We start from the raw sequence: 22,078 nt of genomic DNA on the forward strand, positions 1-22,078 counted from the left end.
TTTTGGGAGAATGGGGAAGGGGGTGGCACGGGAGTCAAAGAAACAAAGAATAAAACAAAGACCACCAGAGCTTACATGCACATGCATACACACACACACAAAGTGAAACTCAGTCTATTAACTTGCCAGGCAAGAGAATATACACCAGTGCAGAAATTCACCAAGTAGTCTCTGAGAGATAAAGTGAGGGATTTTTAAGGGCTAGAAACGGGGAGAGGGGCCTTCATGGTGGATATGCTACTCAGGCACTCTGGACAGGACATTTAAGTGCATTGGTCTGTATTCCAGTTGGAAAACAAGTCCTATTGCTCACTGGACAAGAAAGTCTTTGGTGAACGCCAATAAGGACCTGGGGTCCTAGAGGCACGCAAAGTCTCTGGCATTTGCTTTATCAGCTTTAGCTAGTTAGAACCAGTTATAACAATGCATCACTTCAGTTCCGGTGTCTCTAGACAAGTGCTGATTTAAGTAGAAAATTCTCTTTTTATATGGGGTAAGTGACCAAGTGTACTTTGGAAAGTGGCCGGGATTTCCACTAATAATGCTTGGGGATAGGGAATATGGGACTCTCCTCTCCTTACTGTACATTTGTTTCCAGTGGAAAGTCAGGCAGCCCAAGCAACCCTCAAGACTCTGCCTTCAATCAGAGGCTAGAGGAAATCACCCACCTGCAGCACACACATGCCGAAGGTATTGCCCAGGATCTTGTGGGTCTCATTGTAGTAGCAGTAGCGAATGTTTGTGGCTGCTATGAAGAGTTCGAAGGGGTCATCCTGCTTTATGTTCAACGTTCCATTCTTTATTTTCTTCTGCAGCTGTCGCATTCTTTTCTTCCGGTGACTGCAATCACACGCCCCCAGTCCCATGAGAGCCAGTTAACCAGAGAGGCTAAAGAGTTGGAACCAGGGGACAGGCTCAGTGATCACCCACTTAGACTTTCAGAGCGAGTAGGGAACTTGAAAGTGTGAGGCCCACTTCAGGTGGAGGGCAGTGGAGAGGCATTAGAGTGCTTAAGGGCTTCGAGTAAGAGTGATAAGTCTATGTGTGAACACTGCTATTTTGCTCTGTGACCTCGAGCAAATACTTTGCTTTAAAAGTTGGGTAACAGGGTAGCTAACCCTCACATTTGGCCAAAGCCAGAGATTGAAACCAAACCTGAGTGGCCTCATTATCTCAGTCATAAGCCAATGCTTCAACTACACTGTGCTGTTCCCCAGAGATCCTGGGAAAGACAAGGTGATGGCACATTACTTTATTCATCCTTCCTAGAGGACTTCCTTCCCGAGAATGTGGGATTATGTCTTCGAGGGCAGGTCTTACATAAGACAATAATGATATAGGACACAGGGATCAGAATGGAATCTGGACATCTCTAAGGAATCCCTGAATTATTTTTGGTCTTAAAAACCCTGCATATCCAGCTGCTATTTACCTTTCCTTTACCAAAAGAGAGAACTAGAATGTTCTAGAATGGAGGATTACAGCTGATCAAAATTTTACCATAGTTGTCTAACTTAATAGCTAAAACAAAGGCCCTTCCTCCTGTGGGCCTCCACTTCCTCATCTATGAACCAAGGCAGTGGGTGAGTTTATCTCCACTGTTCCTTCTGGCTCAGGCCTTAAGCCCATGACTTACAAGCAGGCATTAGCTTGAACATAATGCTCCGCCACAGCAAGGCAGGGGTAGGGCGGAAGAGCTATAAGAGGTACAAAAATATATTTTTAGAAGTGAAGCCAACTGGTTTAAATTCAAAAGGCAAATCTGCCCAGAAGACTCTGAATTGCCTAATTCCACACCCGTCTCACATTTGCCAAATGAAAAATATTGAAAACCAGAAGCCCTAAAAACTTAAAATTCTGGGATAGGCAGCAGGCCTTATTCTCAATCTGTATTAAAAATGCCTACCTCTCAAAATATGAGACTATATACAACAGAATACCAATTATGGTTCAAAACTACATACCAGTAATAAACATCTAGATGCTGACAATGCCTAGACACTGAAATGCTTTTTATTTTCATCTTTGGGTTTTCTGCACTTTTCACATTTCAACAATAAGGCTCTTATGATTGTCTGGTTTTCTTTAGGCAGAAACCCTTTACTTTAAGACCATAGGACAGGGGCAAGTTTAGCCTCTGGAACTAATTTCAGTTAAAATAATTTTAGAGCCTGTTAATACATCCAACTCAATGTATACTGAGTACCTATGACAAACATGCTAAAACAGTTGAAAATATGAAAATACAAAGATAAATAGGAGAGGGCTCCTAACTGAATGAGCTTATCACCTGAAAGTAAAAAAAAAAAAAAAAAAAAAAAAGATAAAAGAAAAAAAAATGAATGTAAGTCACAGTATGTACATGACTCTACCCCAAAGCAAGAGCATCCAGTGACAAACATTATATGAGAAGGACAAGTGCAGAGGAAGGTAGAGGAACCATCAGGTATGACTGGGGGGCTCGGGAAAAGTTTCATGGAGGAGGCAGGCCCTGAGAAACGGGAGGATTTCAGTAGGTGATATCAGGGAGGTGGAAGTGGCATTCCAAGCAGAGGAGACAGCATGAGTAAAGAAAAGCAGGGAGGTTACTCACAGCATAAAGCAGCCAGAGCTGGAGACAGGCTTTCAGAGTCAGATCGGAGATGAGCACATTTGGAAATTAGAAGAGGCTCAAAGACAGAATCGCATATGCCAGCTAGGTTTAGAGTAAGGAGACAAGATCCAGGGAAAGAGAAGAGCTCCGGAAGGTAGTCTCAGTAAAGACACCGAAGCCAAAAAACGAGACTATTTCTGAGATGATGCCATGGTGGTTATCTGCCAAGGAACAGCACTCCCCATCCCATCCCAAACTTCTCCAAACACAAAGTTGTAGGTAGAACTTCCAACTTCCTATTATACTATGACCAACCCCACCCTCCCTCCTCTGGCCAGGAATAGGCATCTTTCCACCAGAATTTTGGGAAAAAGTCTGATTTCCACATGGCTGGGCCTGAAACAAGGAAAACTCCAGTGTTGTTTCTACTAGGGGGACAACAGAAAACAGAAAGCTGGTCTGCAGTGAGAAAGCTGGTCTGCATAGAGCAGATATGCTGAGATGACAAACTGAGCTGGGAACATTAGCACTCTGGCTCTAGATTACCCGTTGAGTAGGGCTGAAATCTTATCCCCTTGGATTCCAGGAAATATCCCATATACCTCAGTGAAATCCCTTTGTGCCAAATTGTATTTGTGTTGAAAGTTTGTTATCTGTGACTACAAGTCTTGACTACCACAGCTTCAAATAGCCTACTGTCAATACAGCAGTGAACTGGTAGAAGAAGAGGCAGAGCTCTGAAAAGGAGGAGAGAGAGAGAGAAAAGTTGACGCATTAGGCATCAATCTGCTGGGGATGTCTAATGGCACAATTTGATCACAATTATAGAAGCAGAAACCAGACTGCAAAAGTGGCCACGAAATGCAAAAGATTTCTGTTTTAAGGTATATGGCAATAAAAATGGGAGGAAATGCTAACCTGAGAGAGAAATCTGGGTATGTAAGTAATCAGCTTTTGATAATAGAAAAATCTGAGCATGTTTACAGGAAGGAGAAAGTTTCCAAAGGGTATGGGGTGACCAGTAGAGGAAAGACAATAAGGTCCTGAAAGAGGTGAGGGAGGAGACACAGGGTACATAAAGGGGTTTTCCTTGGACATGGGATGAGACACATCCCCCTCCATGAAAGAAGGGGAGAAAAAAAGATATAGTGAAAAGGTAGAATAAATTTGAGGTAAGAAAGACAGTTTGAAGGAACTTGCAATGACATGGGCTTAATCGGCCTAGAAAAGCAGGAAGGAAAACCATACGCAGAAGGCAAGGCATTGGATTCGTGACTTAAAAAGCATGAAAATGATTTGAAACTTATTTTCAGGAATGAAGAAAGGATATCAGCTCCATTTGTCCTCAGAGATAGCACCTCCACTAAAGACCCACAAAAAATATGTCAAGGAATCATTTCCTGGCATTTAACTAATGAGCAGGAATCGTAAGTTGGATAAAACACATGAAGAGCCCACCTTACCTGCTAAACCCCAGCTCTTTCTTATAACACCACAGCACTGAAGGCCGAGCCTTCACAGTTGCTTTGGATAACATGTGATGAAGTATTACCACCTGCCAAACAAAAAAGTCACAGAATTTCAGGCACAAAAGAGACTTTAGAGACTGCCAGGCTTAAGACCTCATTTGACAGATGTGGAAACTAAATTGAGGGCCAGGGAAGGGAAGTGCCCAAGGTCCCAAGGCGACCAATGATCAGGTTTGGACTAGAAGCCACGTCACATACAGTTAACCTTGTGGTCAACCCACCACCCCAGGCTTCAAAAGGTATTAGCTTGTCTGCTAATCAATCTAAATACAGAGAATTCACCACTTCCAGGAAATAAAGGTTCCCACTAGGCATCTTACCAGCCAAAGAGATCTTAATGCCATTATATCCTGAAACACCAGAGTGCTTGAACATGCTGAGTCTTTTGGACAAGAGAAAAAGTAATTCAGGAAACATTTACCAGGTCATACCTGATCTTTTCCTCGATCCCCGACTACAACAAAGAGAGATCTTTGCCGCTCAGCTACCCCATTCTCAATGAGAATCCGGATTCGGTTATCCACCTTTTTCCGATGCATGGTGAAAAATTATTACTAAAAGAGAAAGAAATACAACTGGCCATGTGCACTAGACTGTCTAAGGAACATTAGCTGGCTGCCTCTTGTGGGGCCAGGGACTGTGCTAGGCATATCTATAAATATTGTCTTACTTAACCCTCTAAGAGCTCCATAGGGAAGACATCAGTCTCTAGTTTTAAACTCAGGAAACCTTGGGCTTGGGAGGTGAGAAAACCTCCCCTCAGCCTGGGAAGCCTGTAATTCACCTCTATTAAAGACTTTTTAAAAATCAGAAACTTGTATATTCAAAAAAGTAGGAGAATGACTAAAATACATAGGGTATATCCAAATATCCAAAGCATTTTGTTTGTTTTTGAGACGGAGTCTCACTCTGTTGCCAGGCTGGAGTGCAGTGGCATGATCTTGGCTTCCTGCAACCTCTGCCTCCTGGGTTCAACCAATCCTCCTGCCTCAGCCTCCCGAGTAGCTGGGACTACAGGCGCACGCTGGCCAGGATGGTCTGGATCTCTTGACCTCCCAATCCGCCCACCTCAGCCTCCCAAAGTGCTGGGATTACAGGCGTGAGCCACCACACGCAGCCAAGCATTTTTAATAACTAAGGATATGGACATAGACGTTTATGACAGAATCATGACAGAATAAAGTATCATAACATTTCTAATGCATACACATAACAGAGGGGAAAAAAAAAGACTGGAAGGAAGTATCAAAGTATAAAGTAGCAACTTCTAGATGGTGGGACTTTTATTTTGTTCTTTTGTTTTTGTGGAGTCTTAAAAAATTCACGTGTTACTAATAAAGTCAGGGAAATCAATAACTATCAATGAATAATTCCATGATGTAATGTGTCCAAATGTTTCCTCATTTTAGGGAAAACTATACTGAAGCCTTTGTACAGACAGACCTCAAAAGTTCTCGCGGGGTGTGGTGGTTCACGCCTGTAAGCCCAGCACTTTGGAAGGCCGAGGCGGGTGGATCACCTGAAGTCAGAAATTCGAGACCAACCTGGCCAACATGGCGAAACCCCATCTCTACCAAAAACACAAAACTTAGCCGGGAGTGGTGGTGGAGCTGCAGGAGAGGCTGAGGCAAGAGAATCACTTGAAACCGGGAGGCGGAAGTTGCAGTGAGCCGAGATCGTGTGCCATTGCACTCCAACCTAGGCGACAGAGCGAGACTCCGTCTCAAAAAAAAAAAAAAAAAAAAAAAAGTTCCGTGATTACCTACAGTAAAATATTGCATCATCACAATAAAAACGTCAGAAATATCACTGTAAAAGTAACATGCTACTTCGATGTAAAAGTGACATGCTACTTAGAAATTCCGGTACCTACTGCATTACAAACATCAAGTTCATTTACTGAAGCTTACCACACTTTAACTGTCCCTTCTAACCTTCCAATCCAAACACAGATTTTAGCATATGTCTTATTATAAAACACTAAATCACTGTCAAGGACCCCAATTTATAAGTAAAGGAGAAAATATAAAGAATTCAAATACCCCGAGGCAGAAAAACGAGAGACAGAATTCACACTCAAGTCTTCCCGACTCCAAAACCTGAGCTCTTCCCAGTTCACCAATCTTCTCAACTTGTAAACCCTGTGTTGCCGGCCACATAAAGATCCCGCAAAAATCAATCAACAACTAATTAATGGGGGCTGCCTTTTGCTCTAACTACTGTGGGAGCCCCAGAAGTAGTACCACAAGGCCCTTGACTTCAAGCTTGCATTCTTCGTGAAGAAGGTATTTAAAAGAATGAGATGAGGAACAAGAACCAGGTAAAATTAGATGTAAAAAAAACAGCTATAGTGAGGGGTCAGATGAAGAAAGCGCTGAGATTACTATAGGCTGAAGCTGTCATGGAAGGCCTGGATGGGGAAGGCCTTGAAGATGATTACTTTTCATTCACTCATTCATTTATCTATCTACACATAACATCTAGGTGGCAGGCACCACTTTAGGTGCACTGGCAAACAAAACCAAGTCCTGAATGTGACTGCTGAATAAAAAGTATAAAGGAATGTGCACAGTGAAGGATTTAAGAACGTGGAAGGATCTGGAATCAGATTACCTAAGTTTAAAGCTTAGAGCTGCCGCCGGGCACTGCGGGCAAGCTCCACGGAAAGCAAGTGTTGTCACCCACCCATTCAACCCGACTCCCCAGTTACAGGCACTTAGCGGGTGAGTATCAAGCCACGCAATCCCCGAGGATGCTCGAGAAGCACGCGCCCAGAGCGGCTGCGTATTGGAGAGGTGATTCTGTTATCTAGGAGCGCCCCAAAAGAGGGGTGGAGGACAGTCGGCGTAGGCCAGGTATCCGTCCGGATGCAGAGCCTTCATCCTGAGGCCGGTCCCCTCTCGGGACAGGAAGAACACAGACACCGATCTTGGCATCCATACGCGGCCCTCCCGCGTTGGGTACCTGCGTCCCGAGCCCGGCGGATCCCAGCCAGTGGAGAAGCAGAAGCACGTGGGAGCACGGAACAACTCCGAAAGAGAAGGCACAGCTAACTGCCCCTAGCGGATGCCTGGTGACCGGGTCTCGGACTTGGCCTGGCTCCGCGGCACGCGCCCCTCTCAGGCACTGGTACACTGCACGTGCGCAAGCGCATTACAGTCGCAGCGATGGCGAGCGAGAAGGGACCTTCCTCAAGGCTGTCGCTGAGTAATGACGTAAGCCACCGGAGGCGGAGCTGGAGTTTAGATGTCCACTGCGGTTGCGCATTTTAGTCTCACAGCTCGCGGTAGCTGGGGTATTGGGTGCGGTTTGCCTCTTCACGCTCTTTATATCCGAACTAAGGTACCTTGGCTGAGAAGGGCAAAATAGATGTCCGCACCCCCAGGGCCTGCCCACGTAGGTCCAGGGTTTTCAGCGTCAGCCTGGGTACGCGAGACGCGACGGATCCAGCTATCTGTGCTCAATTTAACCGATCCCCGTAAGTTGAGGAAACTCGGCCGACAGACCTATTTTATTGGTCTCGCTTGTCCCTCCACCCCCACAGTACTGATCTTACAGATGGGAATCCTGTAATCTACCCATGACTGCGGCGTCTGTACTTTGCAGGCTCCCATTAGGCCTGTATATGGTCGTCAAATGAAATTACTCCCCCTGGGCTTCCAGTAAACTCCAAGAACATGACTACAAGGACAACCTATACATAGCGTGTTGCATTCTTGACTTTGGGGCAGATCGCTGAACTTCAAAAAGCATTATCAACTGCTTGATGTTTCCTCCTGGATACCGCAGATGTCTGAATGCAAACCCCTTCCCCAGATAGACACTTCCAATTTTAATGTCATCAGCAGCACCACCCATTTAATCCAACATTCATCATGAAATTTTTTAGTTCATTCAGCAAAATGTCAATATGCCCATGCACTATTCTGCTCACAAGGGATAGTGACCAAAATGTTACTGCCCCTCGTGGTTAATTCTAGGTTGTTTTAAATGCTATTAAGCAAAAGTATCCAGTGAGTGAAGTAACTAAGGGCACTATTTTAGAAGCGAACACGGAAGGCCTCTGACGGGGGGGGCGGGAGGGGTGTGACACTGGATGAAACAAGGACCTAAAATTTATAAAGAATAAGCCCTGACAGTATCTGAGTGAAATGCTCCCCCATGCCAAAGATGTACATACAAAAGCTCCAAGATGGGGAAGAAGTCCTGGCAAAGCAGTCTGTGGCCAAAGCAGTGGGCAAGTGAAGGACCAGATTTAGAATTTAGTTCTAGTCATCATGAGAAACCACTGGAGTTTGTGGGGGACAGGGAAATGAGAAAATGTGCTTTGCCCTCTTAAAAGGCTCTTAGCCAAAAAACTAAACCACAGGAAGGCAACGGTAGAAAACGGGAGAACAATTATAAGCTATTGTAGTCACCTGTGCTAGGATGGTAGTCGTGGCAGTGGTTAAAAGTATTAGATAACTGGATATTCAAGTTAAACTACGTGAACTCACTTAAGGATTAGATACAGGGTATAAAAGTAAATTGAAGATGGCACCCAAAACATTTGCTCTGAGCAACTGGTGTTGGGTAATCAAGGAGTTGACTTGGAATACTGAGAGTCTAACATCCAAGGCCTGGAGAAATCAGCAAAGGATACCGAGTCGTGACCAGTGAGATAGGGTATCTACAGAATCCATTCACCACCACCACCCCATCTCCACCTTAAGTTGGAATCCATTATTTCTCACATGGACCACTCCAACAAGCCTCCGTACCATCTCTTGGTCCGTATGTTGTTCTCAGCATTGCATTGAATGTTTTTTAAATGGCAACTTTATTAAGTGGGCCACCATCCCCACCCCAAACAACAGTTTTTTTTTTTTTTGAGACGAAGTCTCGCTCTGTCACCCAGGCTGGAGTGCAGTGGCGCCATCTCTGCTCACTGCAACCTACCAGGTTCAAGCGATTCTTCTGCCTCAGCCTCCCGAATTGCTGGGACTACAGGCGCATGCCACCACGCCCGGCTAGTTTCAGTATTTTTAGTAGAGACGGGATTTCACCATATTGGCCAGGCTGGTCTCAAACTCCTGACCTCACGATCCCCCTGCCTCAGCCTCCCGAAGTGCTGGGATTTCAGGCAAGAGCCACCACACCCGGCCCAACACACAGCTTCAAAACCTTCAATAGTTTGCAACTGTTTTTAAGAGACAAAACATTTTGCAACTGTTCTTAGAGAGACAAAACATGAAATGCAATTATTACGCTGTCCACAGTAGTCTTTACCTGTTTCTCTAACCTGTAACTCTGCTAGTCCTTTCTCTTTCCACTTGATCCTGGTACTTTCAGTCACTGGTGATCAGACGTTTAGTTATGTTCTTCTCCCCCTTTCTTTTGACTAGTCTACTACCCCTTACCCTTCAAATGTACTCAATTACCCCTTTCAGTTGTCTCCCCTGATCATTTTAACTAGGATATACACTCTCTGTCATGGCTTTAGTATCTACCACATTGCTCCAACATGGCATTTGCTACACTTTGGTGTCATATCAGTGTCTTTGATTAGACAGTTCAATGAAAGCAGAAACCACAGTGATTTTTGTTACCACTAAATGCCTAGTGCTTGGCATGATGCTGGGCAAAGGATACCCTAATTTGCTGAATAAAGCCTTAATTCAGTGGCTTAATACAGTGTGTCTGCCTATTAAACACAGTACTTAAAGTTAGTATTTCCAAATGAGCAATACACGAATGCCTTTGCTAGATGATCAGCAACAAACTGCTGATCTTCCACTGCCTATACTCAAAACAGCCGTACTGCTCACGTAACTGGATTAGCTTCAGAACAGCTTGTTAAAGTAGGATATTAGTAGTAGAGGCTGAGAAGTTTATTAGAAGATGAGGCTATCAGATTTCTTATATAAACCTTTTCCTCTCCTCATACCAGTAGCAATTCTTCACTTATAGCTTTTACTGGATGGTTTTTAACAACTTAAGCAGACTTCGTTCAAGGCCAGTGAGAAAACCAGGCTTTCATAGAATTTAATCTAATGTAATTTTAAACATTCACTAGTCTTTTCCAGAACTTTTGTAGAATTCAAAATGGAAAAAGGTATGAGCCTTAACAATTTACTTTCATTTTCCTGAGGGGTTTTCCTCCCCACTAACTCCATAAAAAGGACAAGATGAAGGGCAATACTGATTCTGTGAAATCTAACTTACAATCAATTAAAACTTAGAATGCTTAACAAGAACTCAAGTGGAATGCAGATTCCGAGCTTAAAGATGAAATGAAGGGTTTGAATTCGGCACTTACCTGCATTCCATTTCCTCTAGTTATATTACTGAAAATATAATGAACAAATGTCCTAAAACACTTAGGAAGCTGACTGCTCAACTAGCTGTTAACTGATCACCTCAGTTAATCAACCTTCTGAGAATAAGCACACATTCTATGTCTCCTTTAAGTGGAAAAGTTTCCCACATAAGAGTTGCATATAAAAGGAGACAAAAGAACTGTAGAAGCTAACTGATTAGAAATATTTAAAGGATATTTAATATCAAGGTACAATGATTGAAAAAAACTTTTCTGTATTTTTTAGGAATTATTAGGATCTGGAAATAAAACTGCCCTAATCAAGGTAATCAATGACATTCTACCTTTTTAAGTTTTAAAAAAGAAGTTTCATATCCACATGAGATGATTTATATTGTGCATATACAAAAGTATTTTATATGTTAGCTTGCTACACCAAGAGGCTACAGTGACACGTGTGACAATCGTTTCCTTGAAACTCTGCTAAAATATGCATTTGACCAAACAAAAGGCCTTCTGCAGCTAGGACAAGCAATCACATATTATACAGAATACTTAGAACCAAGATTCAGATCTTAATGAGACTTATTGAAAGGTTCTCTACCCCATAATGAGGCACCCCTTTAAAAATATGGTCTGAGTAGACATAAAAGATACACATTTAAACTGTGATGGTAAAATAACCAAAAAAAGAAAAATTATAGTTTAAAAAAAGAAACAATTCTTTGAAAAAACATACATAGAATAGTCAAACTATGAACACCTTTACACATTCACATCTGCACTAATGCATAGAAGTTCAAAACCTAGAAGGCATTTCTTCCCCATCCCTTCTCTGAAACTGATTCATAGAGGTCACTGTGTGAAGAACTTACTTCAATCCTGATTGTAAATATCATGAAATTATTTTCTACATAGATAGCAAATTTAGTTTTATATATAGGATTGCAAGCATACATCATCTAGGGATTACCCAGTAAACCACAAATATTTTATCCATTCCCCTAAGATACAGATAACATATGGTTGTGGTACATCCCAGGCAGATGTCATTTAAAGCACGCAAGGGGAGGTGCTAGCAAAAAAATACTCATTTGCCAAAGTAACAGGTTAACCCTTCCAATATGATGTACCACAACCACACATGAGAAAAGTCAAGAACTTATTTTATTTTATTTTAAAATAAACATTGAAGATCCCCCATTTCCCACCACCCTACAAAACTTTTGAATGTGGAATGTTCAACAGCCTATCCATTTTGGTAGGTTACAAAACCAGCAAAAACTCCAGTTGTCTAATGATGAATGTTTGAGAATAGTTTTGTTTTTAAATAGCTGAGCACCTACTGGAAAAATTCCTGGGCTAAATGCTGAAAATAAAATTTAATTTCTGCACAGAAAACACCATTAACTTAGTAGCCTTTGCTTAAAGGTGGGCTTAATTCTCCATGAAGTCAGAATGAGATAATAAGCAGCATTAAGTTCATAGGCACACAGAACTAGTGCTCAAACTGCTAGCACAAATTCCAACAGAGTACATAAGGCTAAGTCACTACTCAAGTGTCCATTTCCATCAAATTTAGAGACTCTCCCTATGCATCTAAGGGAAGGAATTATCACTTTGAATATAAATGCCTCCAGGAGAAAAGGAGAATTCAGGTAAGGTTAAATTAGACAAAAGATAGTAAGTGCAAGTACTAGAGAAATGTTGCTGGAGATAACCATAAAATTTGTGACACTAATGTGGTATGGGGGTGAATCACATAAGCTGCTAGCTGTTGAACACCAGTGTTTCAAGATACAACTTTTATAAACATGTTTTATTTGTTTTGCTTATACCATCAGAACTGAAACTACCGTCTGTGATTTCCCTGAAACAGGGAAATCAATCTAAAACACATACTGGTGCCTTTCAAAAGATAGCAATTGAAAAGGGTGGTAGCAGCAGGCATTTGGTATCTTTTCCTTTTTAAAAAAAGCTTTCAAGCTGAAGGAAAAACATGTGACCAAGAGTGTTATGATTATCCACTAGAGATTTCATCAGTACCTGTACCAATTTAGGTGACAATACAGCAAAATCCAAGGATTAGTGACAGACAATGTACATGTCATAAGGAATGATAGTACCAATCCTTACAAAAGTCATTGTCTCAAAAAAACTGTTAAGTGTTCAAAAAGGTATCTAAATATTTCACATTAAGTACAGAAGCGGCCATCCAGATTACATCCCATATTTGTTGCATATTTTTCAAAAAGTGCCAATCAAAGCCTAATTTTGCATCTTGGCTTTGTCTTATACAGTATCAGCTGTTAAAAGCATTTTACATGTGTTTTTAACCACAGTTGTTTGGCCAGATGAACAGTGCTGTGTCAAAGCTGGTAGCCAGCCTTATAGGTGTGATTAGGACCCATGCATAATTTGGTATGCATCTGAACGTTCAGTGCTCCAATTTGACTGGAAAAGCTGTGAAATGCAGTTGTTCTGCCAAACCACACTCCACTCCTTTCATCTTCCTTTCTAGGGAAATATTTTAGTTTGTCAGTTACCATTGAATAACTCAAGGGCTGATTTGTAGATTTTATCCAATGTCGAAAAAGTCAATCTTGCCTTTATCAAGCCACTTCAAATAACTATGGAGATTATTATCACCCTGTAAAGTATATTGTTTTACTCCTAAGCAAGGGTGAGGAATCTGAGTATCATGTGCAAGGCTCAAGATGACGCTTAGGACAGAACATGCAGAGTAAAAATAGTTTCCTTCCATATCCAGGTAATAGAAAGCTGACAATTGTAGTCCTGTCTTTATGGGATGAAAACAGTCCCTTTACAATAAGTTTCCTGAAAGGGAGAACAAATAGATAATAACTCTTCTGGTAACATATTATGGTACACTGGCCAGTGTGTTTTTGGCGATTAAACATAATCCTGTGAATCAGATTAATTCACTTGCTGAGTGTTCATTTGCGGCATCCCTCTGTTGGGTCTTGGGGGCCCTCCACGACCTAGAAGACAAAAATGGCATTTGATTTTTCTTTCAAATATTATTTGTTTTGCCTTCAAGCAGATTTTCATCTGAAGTCAAGAAGCATGTGGGCATCCTGTCACCACATTATTAGGCTTAAGAGGTCAATTCTTCAGTGTTCAAGTTTCCCCTGTCCTGGAAGTTGTCATGCGCAAATTTGCTCATGTTCTCTTAGCTAAAAGAAGAGTAGAGCTAATGGAGTATTCCACCAGTACTCATTCATTCATTCATTCAACAAGTATTTATTGAGTGCCTACTATGTGCCAGGCACCGTCATCAAGCGTTGGGAATAGATACAGCAGAGAAGACAGACAAGGTACCTGCTCTCATGGAGCTTACATTCTAGTGTACACTCTAGCTTACATTTCAGTAGTAAGTAACATCATACTATCAAAATTAATAAAAGCACCAGAATGAAAACAGACCTTATTACCTAAACTGTTAAAAAGAAACTACATAACATTCAAAATTGTATAATGACTTTTAACAGATAAAATAACTTTTCGCATGCTGTTAAAACAGATTTTTAGCTATCAGTTTGAACTCAACTTTCATCGAATATGCTACAAAGTGGGAAAGAAGAACATAACCCACATTCACATGCAAATATCCTTTGATATTTCTAGTCAAGTCAGTAATTCCCAAGTGATCCATTAATTTTTAGAAAAATGTACCTTTTTCCTGGCCAGTTTCTACTAGCATTCAAATCAAAGTACTTTGTAATTCCTCCTTAACACACATTTTATACATGTTATGGCCAATAGAGGAAACCTATTTGATGTTTAACCTCCCTCAAATCAGAGAACCATTTAGAATTTCAGACTACATGAAATGCTAGCTCTAATTGTTAAATAGGTTAACTTCCTGACAGAATGGGAAGTAGTTTTCCCATAGTAAAAGAAAAACAAAAAACTCTCCAAACCTGTAATTTTTTTTTAGTTCAATAAGTTAGGAATTTGGGGGTTTTGTTTAAAAGTCAGAAATAACTTGATATTTATATACTAATAGAGGTCCAAAAGGCATTGCAAATTCCATTAGTTCTATTACTTCTAAATGGTTCTCTAAATGTTAACTATGGCTTATCCGGCCATTAAAGGGTGTCTGGCCTTAAAATATAATAGGCATGTTTCCAAAAAATGAAAGAGGAATAATAAATTTATATAAATGTTCAATCTCATTCCAAAAATGTCTTACAAAAATGTTTCAGTAAGTACTTCCTAAAAACATTTAGCAGGTTTTAGGACCTGAAAAATAATTTTCAGCTGGAAAAACACTTTTTCTGAGGAAGAGAATATGTTCTAGTTTTCAAGACAGTTTATATAGTAACAGGGAAAGTCATTCAAAAATTAAAATTTGGGTCCAAGATTAAGTTTTAGAAACAGAGCATTTCATTTAATCCCTAGCAACAAGTCTGGAAAGGATAAATGTATTCCTAACATGCAGACTATGAACAGCTCTTCCAAGGCCAGAACAGAAGCTCCACTTAGGAGCTAGGATCACCACCACAAAATATTACCTCGTGGGGCTCCCCGTGGTCCACTCTGCCCAGAGCCTCGCTTGAAATTCTGCTGATATCCATCCTAAAAGACAAGCTAGTTAGTATTGAAAAGGTACTTTTTAAAAAATGCTTACCCATCTATTCTTTCAGTCTAACACTTAATACAGAATTCTTCCTTAATCTTTTAGACACTTCAGTGTATCATGGCTACACCTTATTCTGTAATTGTTGTACTTCTATTCTCAAGAACATTCAGTGAAATATATTTCTCTGCTCTTGGAAATCACTGTCTTTAACAGGCTTTACTAAAGGAGTACTTATGTTATGAGTGCTAAAAGCTTTTGTTTCAACAAAGTGTCTTGGACACCACAAAGTTAATGCCAAATTAGTTACTTAGGTTCATTAAGCAACTACACTAAGTCACTTTCATTGGTATACTTAGTTCAGGTTTACACTTTAGAACTGCTTTACCTACCCGTTGATAGCCAGAGTAATCCCGGGGAGCACTGAACTGAGACTGTGTATAACCACTGTTTGGAGTGTTAGAGAATGAAGGGCGGTAACCATCATATCCTCCTAAAATTTAGGACAAGAAAAGAAATAATTTTCTTATCTTCACAAGGAATTTTTACTTTTATTAATGAAGATGGGAAGAACTAGAAAATTGTAAGCCAGGCTAATCAAATTAATTTCCAATTTCCTATCTTGATCCAACCGGTTTATAAATTTCTATAAGTACTAACGGCCCCTCAGAAGATAAACTTTTAACCCATCTATGCATGTAAACACACATCTATACAAACATAATAAACAATCCCCATAAGTTTTGGTAATGTGGAAAATACTTATCCTCCAGGAGACAGTGGTAGACATTAATTTGACATAACCAAATGAACAAAAATTCCATGATTTGTTATTTAAATAACAAATTATACCAAATACACAAATTATACCAATTGTATCAAAATATATACATTTAGTTTAAATTGTACATAAGAGGTTAATACAGATACATCCTTTCAAAAAACTGTGTGATAATATTTTACAAATCAAAAACTAATTTGAACTAGTAAAAGGTCCTAGAACTTCCTTTTTAAATTTTTGTTTTACCTCTGAATCCATTGGCAGGGCCCCGGTATCCATTCATCAAGCCTCTAGCACCACGGGAGCCTCCACGAGACACACCACGACTATTGTAATAGGGCTGATTGCTACGTGGAAATCCAGTGTTCTGCTGAGGAGGCTGCTGGTGGTTACCAGTCACTTGATGGGACTGGTCCGGGGAACCATGGTAAGTGCCAACCACTGTAATTTAAAAAAGAAAGAAAAGGGTATATATATACACAGCTCATTACCGTTTGTTCTCCCATGCACTTTCTAGTTTAAGTGTCTTACACAGTCTCCTTGAAGTTTAATCCTTAAATAAATGTGCATACAATGATAAGGAAAACTAAACATGAATAAAGTCTCTTACCTTTCTCCTACCCTTAGACTAAGCTAATGGGGGTAAAATTCTCCAACCACAATTCCAAACCTTTGAAAGCAGGGTGCATGATTGATCCTTCCAAACAAATTATTTGAAAGGCTATATTAACATCTTCTGACAGGCATCTACTTTTTAGCACAAGAGACCCAAAATAACTCAAAAGATTTACTCTTAGTACATTACCATATTTTGTACCATGTAATTACTTATTTTCATTATAAAGCTCCTTAGTGGTAGAAATTTTCTTATTTTAAATATCCTTTGGTACTCAGTAAAACATACAAAACCACTCTCTCATATTTAAGGAGCTATATGGTAGAATATGTCATCAATTACATAGTTTAATCAGCAGAGGCCTTCAATTTATAGCCCTTAATGCCAAATTCCATTTCAAAGTATTTAAAATGGCAAGTGCAGCCAATTTAGAAAACAATCACATGGTACTCACATTGGCACTCAACCCACTTGAAGCTAAGGTTCTAGAACATACACACTAACATATATACAAGCTCCATCCACAATGGAGAGAGTTCTAGAATCTAGAAATTTTCAAAAATTAACTACTACTGAACAATGTATATAATTCAAAGAGGAGAAAAAAATAGGGTGCTAAAAGCACCTCTGGGAGGTGAGAAAGGCAACAGAACAAAGGAAAGCCCACACACTAACAACAAGGGTCAAAGGTGCTGGCCAACCCAAATCTCCTCTTTTGGGGCAGAGAGAAAAGCAGCTGTATGACTCTTAAAAATCTTTACTTGACCTATTTTTACATCCTTAAGAAACTCCAAATACATTAATAGTTGTTAGAATCCTATTTTAGATGAAAGCACTAGGGAATACCTAAGGAAAAGAGAGAGCCATGGCTCCTCCTGAATTACTTAATAAACCAACTACATCAGTGTCATCTTTTTATACAGATTGCCTTTTATTATATTCCCAAAATTTAAAATTATAAGTGAATGACAAATACACATAACATTTGCCATGTAAAATGGTTCATTTGTATCCATGTACAAAGTATCCAAAAGAACTGAATTTTAGAATCACTTTTTATCAATAACAGCTTCTAATCTTGATCAAATCTTACTGTAAGAAATTCATAGCAAGGCTGAGTGCAGTGGCTCACGCTGGCAATCCCAGCACTTTGGAAGACCAAGGTGAGCAGACTGCTTGAGCTCAGGAGTTTGAGACCAGCTGGGCAACACAGTGAGACCCCATCTCCACAACAACAACAACAAAAATACAAAAACTCAGCTAGGCATGGTGGTGCATGCCTGTGGTCCCAGCTACGTGGGAGGATGGCTTAAGCCTGGAAGGCAGAGGTTGTAGTGAGTCGAGATGGTACCACTGCACTCCAGCCTGGGAGACAAGAGCCAGACTCTGTCTCAAAAAAGGAAAGGAAGAAGGAAAGAAAGAAAGGAAGCAACTCACAGCAACAACTTAAGTGTGATCTTTATTTAATTTTTACTTTTAAGACAAGGTCTAGCTCTCTCACCCAGTGTTGCTGTTGGAGTTCAGTCAAATAATCATGGCTCACTGCAACCTTGAACTCCTGGGCTTAAGTGATCCTCCAGCCTCAGCCTCAGCCTCCTGAGGAGCTCCGACTACAGGCATTCACCACCTCACCCTGCTAATTTCTGTATTTACTTTATAGAGGTGGGGCTCTCACTATGTTGCCCAGGTTGGCCTCAAACTCCTGGTCTTAAGCGGGCCTCCCAAAGAGCTGGGATTACTGGCGTGAGTCACCACACCCAGTCTTCATTTTATTTTAAAATACCCACATTCCTACTTAAATTTTGGTAAAGTATAAACGTGTAGGCCATTTTAAAAAGCCAAAGATTCTTTTGTCATGTTGTTCCTGATTAGACACTAATTCAAATTAAAACACAATTTCTAGAATGATGGGACATACTGAAATGATTTGTTCAACAAATATCAGGCCAGGCATGGTGGCTCACGCCTGTAATCCCAGCACTTTGGAAGGCTGAGGCGGGTAGATCACCTGAGGCCTGAGGCAGGAGGCCAAGGCAGGAGAATCGCTTGAACCCAAGCGATTGAACCCAAGATGCAGAGGTTGCAGTGAGCCGAGATCGTGTCATTGCACTGGACAATGGCCCACAATGTATACATGTTATTTCATCATGAACACCTGGCCTCAAGCAATCCTCCCACCTCAGCCTCAAATGTAGCTGGGATTATAGGTGCCAGCCATGAAGCCTGCCCACAATGTACACACATTTCAACACATCATGCTGTATGTGATAAATACACATATATATAGTTTCTATTTCTCAATTAAAAATAAATAAATGAACTTTTAAAAACAAAAATAGAAAAGCAATCCATGTACTTATCACTGGGAGAAAGTTTTCGGCAAGAACTTGGAAAGGAAGTATGAAGGCCCTGAGATTAAAAGAGAACTTGTTGTGTGTGTGACTGGTGTGAGTGTAATCCTAGCACTTTGGGAGGCCGAGGCAGGCAGATAATTAAGCCCAGACCAGGAGTTCGAGACCAGCCTGGACAATATGGTGAAATCCTGTCTCTACCAACAATACAAACATACAAAAATTAAAAAAATAAAAAAAATAAAAGTTTAGCCAGGCATGGTGGCACATGCCTGTGGTACCAGCTACTTGGGAGACTGAGGTAGGAGGATCCCTTGAACCCGGAGGCAGAGGTTACAGTGAGCCCCGGTGATCGCACCACTAGTTTTTATCATTCAGAAGCTGAGCGTAGTATAACTGGTAACTTCTATCAGAGTACGGAAGATTTGAACTTCATATTAGAGATACTGAATACTACAGGACATGTAAGAATTTACTACTGAAAAATCTAATGCTGATCCAAGTTTACCAAGAAATTGAATGATTAGAAAATTGTACAACTTTTCAAAATTGGGCTGACAAAATCAAAGTATTAACTCCTCTGATTGCTGGTTTGTTGTGGGATTCCAATTAAATTCCGAGGAATTAAAGAACCAAAGACCTAAAGAAGACATTAAAAGACCTAGAAGACTTAAAACCATCTGGCTGGGTATGGTGGCTTATGCCTATAATCCCAATGCGTTGAAAGGCAGAGGTGGGAGGACTGCTGGAGGCCCTGAATTTGAGAAAACCCTGCAGTCCCAGCTACTTGTGGGGCTGAGACAGGAAGATCACTTGAGCCCCCGAGTTAAAGGGTCCAGTACATGATTACACCGCTGCACTCCAGCCTGGTCAACAGAGACCCAATTTCTTTAAAAAAATCTAAAGTATCTCTATCGAGCTAGACAAGGTAGTTCATGCCCATAATCCCACCACTCTGGGAGACAGAGGCAGTAAGTTCGCTCAAGGCCAGGAATTGGAGACCAGCCTGGCATCATAGTAAGCTCCTGGAGACCCTGTCTCTACAAAAAAATAAATAAAATTAGCCGGGTGTGGTGGTAAGCACCTGTAGTCCCAACTACTCAGGAGGCTGAGGGAGAAGGATCACTGAGCCCAGGAGTTTGAGGCTGCAGTGAGTTATGCTAGCATCACTGCACTCCAGCCTGGGCAACAAAGTGAGAACCTGTCTCAAATAAATGTCTCTGTCTATATTACTATTGTGACAGGTATGGTAACTAGCCAAATTATGACCTTACTTGACAAAATAGATTATGTTTCAACCCAGTCCACGAAATGCAGCCACCATGAGTTTTTTCTTAACTTTGTCTAACTGACTCAATGCCAGATATCATGCTAAAAGCCTTCAGTCAATTAACAATTAAAAGTATAGTTTATCACCAGGCACAATGGCTCACGCCTTTAATTCCAGCACTTTGGGAGGCCGAGGTGGGCAGATCACGTGAGCTCAGAAGTTTGAGGCAAGCCTGGGCAACATGGTGAAACCCCAACTCTACCAAAAATACAAAAAATTAGCTGGGCGTGGTGGCACATGCGTGTATTCCCAAGCTACTTGGGAGGCTAAGGTAGGGAGGATTGCTTGTGCCCAGGAGTCAGAGGTTGCAGTGAGCCGAGATCACAGCACTGCACTCCAGCCTGGGTGACAGAGTGAGACCCCATCTCAAAAAAAAAAAAAAAAAAAAGTATAGTTTATGGTAATTCAAGTAACAAATTTAATTCCATATAAATTATACAATGCAATAGGGATATTATATAAGTTCAGTGACAAAAGGAAAATGGGTATAAAGCCTCCAAAACTTGCACATAATTCACATATCAAAGTACAGATTCAATTTAACTCATGATCTGAAATGAAAAATTTATATGGTTTACTACTAAAACAGAAACTCTTGACACCACCACTCTGAAGTCTAAACTGTCCTAACACTGTCAATAACTGTGCTGGAAAGCAAGGAGCCAATGAGGTGACACTGGATTTCGTACCTGTTTGAAGCTGTTCTTGCTGAAGCTCTGTTTGTTCTACTTGATGAGGCTGACTAGAAAAGCTCTGGTTATAACTGGCCTGGTACTGATTTTGCTGTTTTAAAGTTTCTGGTTCATTAACAGGAGGAACTGGGGCATTCATATTGAACACCTGTTAGTAAATAAAGTAAATGATTAGTTCATCCTTTTATTCTCTGCTTTATAACATGGCCAAACTCAATGGTGGTTTTACCTCAGACATAAATAAAGACATCACAGAAGTCTCAAACACAAAAACATCACACACACACACACACACACACACACATACACACACACACAAATCTCTCCAAGTGCTTCAATATGGAAAAAGACATATATATTGTATAGTACTTCAAGGGGAGTATGATAACATACTGTGAAATGGAAGTAGGGAATTAAAAAAAATAAAAAGACATACAATCAGCAGCCTTGGAAACACTTTTACATATATGAGAAATCTTTTTAAAAGACAAACTCTGGCTGGGCACAGTGGCTCACGTAATTCCAGCACTTTGGGAGGCTGAGGCAGGCAGATCATCTGAAGCCAAAAGTTCAAGACCAGCCTGACCAACATGGTGAAACCCCATCTCTACTAAAAACACAAAAATTAGCTGGGCATGGTGGCTTATGCCTGTAGTGCCAGCTATTCCAGAGGCTGAGGCATGAGAATCGCTTGAACCCAGGAGGTATATATTGCAGTGAGGTGAGATCACGCCACTACACTCCAGCCTGGGCAACAGAGCAAGAATTCGTCTCAAAATATAAATAAATAAATAAATAAGAAAATCCCCTGATGCAGTATCACTTACATAAATTTATTCTATGAACTTTAACAAGGTTGAATGTTTTTTATCCATTTTTATTGACATTTTAATTGTTAAATATTTTAATATTTAATCTTATGAACTTTCCTCTGAGCACTGATTTAGCTGAACCCCACAGATTACAGTATTATTATTATTTTCTAGAAATTCTCTAAAGGTGCTTGCTCAAGAATCAAGGTAAAGCATAACATCTGAAACTTAAAAATACTTCAGTAAAATAAAAGATTAAGCAAACAGGGCAACTATTAAATCTAGGTAATGATTATGTGGATGTTATATTAGTCTATTTCTCTGAATGTTTAAACTTTTGGTTAACCAAATCAAAAGGGTAAAACTACAAATTAAGATGATGCAGGCACATCACTCATAAGGCTAAAATTTATCTCTAGAATATCCATTAATATCAGTTAATCTCTGGAATAATCAGTTTATGTTCAATTAAA

At 40.5% G+C, this 22,078-nt stretch overlaps 2 protein-coding genes across 3 annotated transcripts in view; both read right to left on the reverse strand.

Annotated features, from left to right (window-relative positions):
- Positions 1–7,306, reverse strand: part of NAT10 (N-acetyltransferase 10 (GCN5-related)) — a 41,898-nt gene extending 34,592 nt beyond the window's left edge. Inside the window, exons 1-4 of the mRNA XM_011965612.1 lie at positions 7,087–7,306; positions 4,554–4,676; positions 4,057–4,148; positions 669–840 (exon numbers count right to left, since the gene is read on the reverse strand). Coding sequence (XP_011821002.1) covers positions 669–840; positions 4,057–4,148; positions 4,554–4,661 — 372 coding nt within the window. The 5' untranslated portion in view covers positions 4,662–4,676; positions 7,087–7,306. The remainder of the gene's footprint in view (positions 1–668; positions 841–4,056; positions 4,149–4,553; positions 4,677–7,086) is intronic.
- Positions 7,307–10,794: 3,488 nt separating this feature from the next.
- CAPRIN1 (cell cycle associated protein 1) overlaps positions 10,795–22,078 on the reverse strand; it is a 53,094-nt gene continuing 41,810 nt past the window's right edge. For both annotated transcript variants that reach the window (XM_011965545.1, XM_011965546.1), the window contains exons 14-18: positions 20,791–20,941; positions 16,051–16,245; positions 15,416–15,516; positions 14,959–15,022; positions 10,795–13,422 (exon numbers count right to left, since the gene is read on the reverse strand). In XM_011965545.1, coding sequence (XP_011820935.1) covers positions 13,358–13,422; positions 14,959–15,022; positions 15,416–15,516; positions 16,051–16,245; positions 20,791–20,941 — 576 coding nt within the window. In that variant the 3' untranslated portion in view covers positions 10,795–13,357. The remainder of the gene's footprint in view (positions 13,423–14,958; positions 15,023–15,415; positions 15,517–16,050; positions 16,246–20,790; positions 20,942–22,078) is intronic.

Source organism: Mandrillus leucophaeus, unplaced genomic scaffold (assembly GCF_000951045.1).
Source record: "Mandrillus leucophaeus isolate KB7577 unplaced genomic scaffold, Mleu.le_1.0 Scaffold73, whole genome shotgun sequence".
Lineage (NCBI taxonomy): Eukaryota > Metazoa > Chordata > Mammalia > Primates > Cercopithecidae > Mandrillus > Mandrillus leucophaeus.